At 39.8% G+C, this 7457-nt stretch overlaps 1 protein-coding gene across 1 annotated transcript in view; it reads right to left on the bottom strand.

The window, feature by feature from the left end:
• Positions 1-334: 334 nt before the first annotated feature.
• The window catches only part of LOC135479375 (GPALPP motifs-containing protein 1-like), an 8662-nt gene continuing 1539 nt past the window's right edge, over positions 335-7457 (bottom strand). The window contains exons 2-6 of the mRNA XM_064759201.1: positions 5548-6241; positions 4052-4219; positions 3493-3591; positions 1934-1993; positions 335-1207 (exon numbers count right to left, since the gene is read on the bottom strand). Coding sequence (XP_064615271.1) covers positions 1049-1207; positions 1934-1993; positions 3493-3591; positions 4052-4219; positions 5548-6198 — 1137 coding nt within the window. The 5' untranslated portion in view covers positions 6199-6241 and the 3' untranslated portion in view covers positions 335-1048. The remainder of the gene's footprint in view (positions 1208-1933; positions 1994-3492; positions 3592-4051; positions 4220-5547; positions 6242-7457) is intronic.

Raw genomic sequence — 7457 nt, 5'->3', positions numbered from 1 at the left:
TCAAGTCCATATAAAAAACTACCTACATTTAATTAGGAGATGAAAATCTTGTATTCTACAGTTTAATCTATATGTAAGTCCCTACATACTGTAACAAGCACAATAGTGGAGGGTTTTGGGGATTTGTGGTCTTGACTCTGTGTCCAATGATGTCAAATGACATACACACCCACCTGTATTGGACAGTGTGATCCATTACTGTATGTGTCTGGTATGCACTGGAATCACATCACTGGTCTATAATCCAAACCACATGTATCCATCCACACAAGAGACAAGAATATAAATGTACATGTATGTCCCAAATCCTCATTATTTACATGTACAGTGTTGTTCACCTGTAGCTGGCCTGTGGTCGGCTCGTTCACCTGTAGCTGGCCTGAGATCTGCTCGTTCACCTGTAGCTAGCCTGTGACAGGGTGTTCAAAAAGGGCAAGTAGCAGACTGCAGAAAACTGTTTACTGCGGTTCCCATAGACGCCTACTTTGAAAATTCTTACTATTGAAATCATAATCACTTTCAATTCAGCCGCGTACTTTTGAACTCCAATTCTAAATGAAAACCCTGTGTGGTCTGCTTGTTCACTTGTAGCTGGCCTGTGGTTTGCCCTTTCACCTGCAGATGGCCTGTGGTTTGCTCGTTCACTTAGACCTGGCCTGTGGATTGGGCAATCACCTCTGGTTGGCCTGTGGTTAGCACGCTTACCCGTGGGTGGCCTGTGGTAAGCTCGTTCACCTGTACCTAACCCGTGGCTTGCGTGATCACCTCTGCTTGGCCTGTGGTTAGCACGCTCACCTGTAGGTGGCCTGTGGTAAGCTCAATCACCTGTAGCTGGCCTGTGGTTTGCTCGCTGTTCACCTCAATTTGGCCTGCGGTATGCTCGTGCACCTGTATTGGGCCTGGGGCTTGCTTGTTGACTTGTAGCTGGCCTGTGGTTTGCTTGTGATACCCCTGAGGAATGGCAGTAGACCACAGACCACCACAGAAACTGTCCAAGCTCAAAAGATTAGGATGCCATTTCCAGCGGCACATGTACATGCACATCCTTCTATAAAAACTGCGAGCCTCCATGTGAGAATCTGGTGTTTAGTTGCTGAGATTTCTTAATCACTGATTTCCTCTGCGCGTCATCAAATCTGTTGACTTGAAGATCTCGGTCGCGATCAAAAGGGCGTCTTACATTCGCCTCCTCACCCTTTTCTTCCTTCTGTTCGACAAAAAGAACAGTAGTAAGACAATTTCTAGAAGAATACAGTTATGCTTATTTGAGGGATATAGAAAGTAGTACCAACATAAATTTCTTTTGTAATGATAATGCCTCAATTTCATCATTATTATTAATGAACCCACACACAACTATGAGTCTTAAGCAGTACATAATAAATTTCCTTTATCTATAATTTATTTCGTTTTATGCCACATTTAAATTTTTCACTTGATAATCATTGAGAGTCAGATTTATGGGTAGAGAATACCAGAGTAACCCACTTCCCCTCACCAGGTACCTGGCACACCCTACTGACCTAAATCTGCAGCTGTAGCAACAAGAGCTGGATTTGAACCTGTGACCTAAGCAGTCAAGGTATGATAACTCTGTATAGCTAAAAGAGTCAGCCAAGGCCTCTCCAACACACAACCTATATGGAGATATCCAAGATGTGAAGCTACACATGGTCCACGTTGTAGGTAACACACTACTGAATTTGCATATTCAAGTTAAAGAATATAATTCAAGAAAAAAAACATGCCTGATGGCAGATTACTGTATTTTACAAGGAAAGTACATCAAGGCAGCACGCTATGTACACAAACTTTCTGGGATAAGAGTACGAATATGAATGGAAAGCTAATCTGAACCTGGTTCTTCTGACTGATGAATCATCCCTTTGTTTGGGTCCAAGTAACTCCTGCTCTAAAGACTATTCGAACTTACCTTTTTCTTCTTTCGTTCTGTCTGATGCATGTCCAACAAAGTCTCTTTCCTTTTATTTTGCTACAAAAGTAAGACAAGGATGGCTAACTGTACAGGTTTCGTTGGTACGAGACAATTTTGATATTCATGTGAATAATGAATGATATGAAAGAGCAGTCCTGCATTCAATTACGGGATTACATACACATTTATTGAAGTACTGGCACACTCAATTAAATGAGTATTTAATCTTAATGATTTGATTAGTGTTTTTTAGGGTAATCAAGAACATTTCACTAATACGACCACAGCCAGCACTATGCTGGGAGAAGAGCTCAATTAAATGAGTATGATTCAGACTTGATATAAGCTTACAATAATACCGAGGAGAACACAAGACGCCTTGCCATACTTCTGATCCCACATACTAGTGTCAGGGGTAAAAAGAAGACTAAATGGGACTGCAAATATTGGTCGGCTTATTACTGCATGGATACCAAAGTGTGACATACATACAGATTCTTTCAGAATTGCTGGATAAAAATCAGACCAATCCATGTCTCAGTTTTGCATATCTAACAAATTCTTTATTTCTTGTTAGTTGTTTATTTCAGTGCCAATAAATGCTCCAAATAATGGTTAACTTGTTCAGCTAGCCACACATAGACACACTTATGTTGTACAGGTTAACTTGTTCAGCTAGCCACACATAGCCACACTTATTTTGTACAAGTTAACTTGTTCAGCTAGCCACACATAGTCACACTTATGTTGTACAAGTTAACTTGTTCAGCTATCCACACATTAACACACTTATGTTGTACTGCTTAAGTTGCTGAGATGGACATACACTGTCACAATTACACTGCACTCCTTAACTTGTTCAGCTAGTCACACATTAATCAACACTTATGTTGTACAGGTTAACTTGTTCAGTTAGACACACACTGTCACACTTATGCTGCACTGGTTAACTTGTTCAGCTAGCCACACATAGCCACACTTATTTTGTACAAGTTAACTAGTTCAGCTAGCCACACAGTCACACCTATGTCGTACAAGTTAACTTATTCAGCTAGCCACACATAGTCACACTTATGTCGTACAAGTTAACTTGTTCAGCTAGCCACGCATAGGCACACTTATTTTGTACAAGTTAACTTGTTCAGCTAGCCACACATAGCCACACTTATTTTGTACAAGTTAACTTGTTCAGCTAGACATACACAGTCACACTTATGTTGTACAAGTTAACTTGTTCAGTTATCCACACATTAACACACTTATGTTGTACTGCTTAAGTTGCTGAGATGGACAAACACTGTCACAATTACACTGCACTCCTTAACTTGTTCAGCTAGCCACACATTAATCAACACTTATGTTGTACAGGTTAACTTGTTCAGTTAGACACACACTGTCACACTTATGCTGCACTGGTTAACTTGTTCAGCTAGCCACACATAGCTAGACTTATAGTTGACTAGCTAACTTGTTCAGCTAGCCACATGCAGCCTGATTTACATTTAAGATGTTTTACTAGTTAACTTCTTCAGCTGGCCACACATAGCCGCACTTACGTTGTACTTGTCAACTTGTTCAGCTATCTTCTTGTCTCGAACACTCATTATCTGTGTCTCAGGGCTCTCTGCGGATTTGCCCTTACCAGATTTACCCTCCTGAAAGAGATTATAATCACAATTTGAAATCAATTAAATTACTAACATATAAACACCACATGCACGGATGAGACAGATACTGGGATGAAAAAGAGGAAACTATACATCACACTCATAATTTTGTAATTTTTATCATTTCTGAATTGAAATTCTGAACATTTTTTGGATGCATTTTTCGTAAAAATAAAGAGGAATTCCTCCCAAAAAAAAAAAAGAGGACAAATCTTATGCCCGCAAATGTAAATGTATTTTTTCAACTTATTCATTTTGTATTAAATTCTCAAACATTTTCCACGTAATATGCAATGGTGGTCAGGTTTATCTGGGGAAGAAAATGTAATTTTATACGTACTTGTATTGCACAAATTTTAGTACTGTAAACTGGCCGAAACAACGTGCGCTTAAGATATTCATTTATTTACTTGATAGCAGCACACTACATTGTTGTTGTTTCTCTCACCTGTTCCTTCCTTGCCTTATCGGCGGGTGTGTCAGTCCAGCACGAGCGATCGCCTCCTTTTGTACTTGGGTTAGTTCGAAACTTTCTCGCTGACAAACCAAAATTCGTGCCCATTTCTGGGGGAAGTTCTAACATCCACGTCTCTCTTGCCAAAGGAACATCATCGTCCTGTAAGAGAGAGGCATGATTTACACAAGGGCTGCTGATGATCGATTGATTGACTGATTGAATAGCTGGGAACTAACTTCATTAGTCAGAAATAAGTTTACCTCCCTGTAGATTAATGTAAGAGAGGCATGATTTCCACAAGGGCTGCTGATGATCGATTGATTGATTGATTGAATAGCTGGGAACTAACTTCATTAGTCAGAAATAAGTTTACCTCCCTGTAGATTAATGTAAGAGAGGCATGATTTACACAAGGGCTGCTGATGATCGATTGACTGATTGATTGAATAGCTCGGAACTAACTTTATTAGTCAGAAATAAGTTTACCTCCCTGTAGATTAATGTAAGAGAGGCATGATTTACACAAGGGCTGCTGATGATCGATTGATTGATTGATTGAATAGCTCGGAACTAACTTCATTAGTCAGAAATAAGTTTACCTCCCTGTAGATTAATGTAAGAGAGGCATGATTTAGACAAGGGCTGCTGATGATCGATTGATTGATTGATTGAATAGCTGGGAGCTAACTTCATTAGTCAGAAATAAGTTTACCTCCCTGTAGATTAATGTAAGCGAGTTGGAAGAAGGTCCTGATGATTCAAACAAACCAGAATTCTCTACGAAATTATGTATATTCATATTACTTATGAAGTTTATTTATTTATACATTTGATTGGTGTTTTACGCCGTACGAATATTTCACAAACACGACGGCGGCCAGCATTATGGTGGGAGGAAACCGGGTAGAGCCCGGGGGAAACCCACAACCATCCGCAGGTTGCTGCCAGACCTTCCCACATACGGCTGGGGAGGAAGCCAGCATGAGCTGGACTTGAACTCACAGTGACCGCATAGGTGATACTTATGAAGTACTTGTACCAGTACAACTCTTTGCACAGCTGTTAGGTTGCATTGTCAAAACATATCATAATTTCCTGTTTAAATAAAATTTATTATTTACTTATTTGATTGGTGTTGGTGTTTTACCCCGTGCTCAAGAATATTTCACTTATGCCACAGGTGCCAGCATTATGGTGAGAGGAAACTGGACAGAGCCCCAAGAAAATCCTACAATCATCCGTTGGTTACTGACAAATTCTTCTCAAGTACGGCCAGAGAGGAAGCCAGCATGAGCTGGACTTGAACTCACTGTGACTGCATTGGTTGGAGGCTCCTGGGTCATAGTACCGCGCTGGCGTGCTAACCTCCTCGGCCACATAGGCCCCTGAAAAACTATATCTGATGTACAATTGCATAATATACCTTGGTTGCTATATTTATAATATTAGATTCAATTTACATCATCCACACACAGAATAGCAACTACCTTTTTTGTCAGTTTATCCTTCATACTAGTTGCTCTTTTTTCAAACTCTTCCAACACGCTTGACTTTTGTCCTCCCCTGGCCATTTCCTGCGGTAGAGGACCAACAATGCTCATATAATCTTCCTCTTCTGACTCAGAGTTATCCCCCTTTGACTGATTAGCGAACCCAGGTGGCAGCATTGGACCTTTCAAAACAGGCTCAGCTTTGCTGATCTTGAAACCTGGTGGCAAAGCAGGGCCCATGAATCCTCCTTCGTCACTGTCTTCTTCAGACTCGGCTCTCGCAGAAGACTTTCTGACGTCTACTGGAATTTTTGGACCCATAGATGGCCCCACTACATTTTCATTCTCACAGAAGGGATTATGATTGGCAGTTTTCAGTCCTGGAGGCAAAGCTGGACCAATAGAATCCTCTTCATCACTGGAAGAATTGTCATTGGCTGGTTTGAAACCTGGTGGTAAGGATGGACCAATGGTGTTACTTTGATTGGCTGGTCTGAGATCAGGGGGCAATGATGGACCTATCGTGTTACTTGTCTTCTTTTCATTAGTTTTCTTTGAAGGCAATGATGGTTCTTCTTCACTGTCACTTGACCTATTCTCCATTCTGAAGCCTGGAGGCACAGTAGGGCCAATGACTCGGTCACCCATTTTTGCTTGGTGTTTAAGTCAAAATTATGTCAAAGTTTAATACCTAAAATGTAAAATAAACAAGAGATTAGTTACAGCAAGTTAAAAATAATACTGGTATGTAAGCATGTCTGACAAGTAGACTTGCACTTGCACTCTCTTATAAATGTGACTACTTTTAGTCCATTGAATTTTTACAATTTTGGATTTTATTTAAAATTTATTTTTCACTATCTCAAATAAGTTACTGTTACAAATTATGCAGCTTAGGCATTTGACGATTCACATGTTAATGTGATCAAATTAAATGAGGTATATGGCGTAAAAGGTCCATTTACCTTTAAGTCCATCTAGATGGACTCTGTAGTGTGCCATTTAAGACCTACTGGATTTTTTTAATTCAACGACTAAACGTTGAGGCAAGTAAATATCAGAAATTGTTGAAAGTAGACATTATCGTTTAATTTACTAACAAAATTTGTGAACGGCAAGGTGCCTGACTAGAGGTTTAGGCATAGCACTGGAGTATGATTACACAAGTATTTCTCAACCTACTGATCACTGTGCTCAGACTACTATCAGGCCACTGGTATATTCATCATGCATTATTTATTTATTTATGTATTGAAGCATGAATATTTGTACAACTACAAATAATAGATGTAGCATCCCCAAAGCTTGTCAGGGGGCCCCACCAGTTTGTTTTGTTAAATCCCCAGTCGTAGGATCCCTTTAGCACCACGTTTTGCTGTACTACTGCATCCCAATAGCACCCAGTATATAGCGGGGATCGAGGAACAAGGTGTTAGAGTTTGTGTAATAGTCACTTTTACAACAGGAAACGACAAAGCCACAATTCTGCGCCAAAGACTTCAGATAAATACAAATGTTGATTTTTTGCATATTACACAGCTGACAATAGTTTAAAACAAACAACAAACTCATTGGCTAACAATGACATGCTTCTTTTGGGCTTTTAAGCGAGGACCAGAGTGATTTTAGAGCTGATTTTGATGGATGAGGTTGGACAGTAGGAAGTAACAAAATGCTAAGTGCACATGCGCTGAAAGTGTTTGTTTACACTGTAGCTCACAGTGTCCACAGCATTGCTCAATGACCGTGTAGTACTCTGGTAGTTGTCTGGTTCTAAATCCACAATGGCATACTAACTGTGCTTGATGGGATCATATAGTCAGATTATTTTAAAACTGAATTATGTGATATAAGCAAATTCCTGATTAATGAATGATATAAATTTGAATGGCAAAGGATGGAATTTA

The sequence above is a fragment of the Liolophura sinensis genome, chromosome 12 (genome assembly GCF_032854445.1).
Source record: "Liolophura sinensis isolate JHLJ2023 chromosome 12, CUHK_Ljap_v2, whole genome shotgun sequence".
NCBI lineage: Eukaryota > Metazoa > Mollusca > Polyplacophora > Chitonida > Chitonidae > Liolophura > Liolophura sinensis.
Note: the sequence above shows the minus strand (reverse complement) of the source record. Positions and strands in the feature narration are given on the sequence as shown.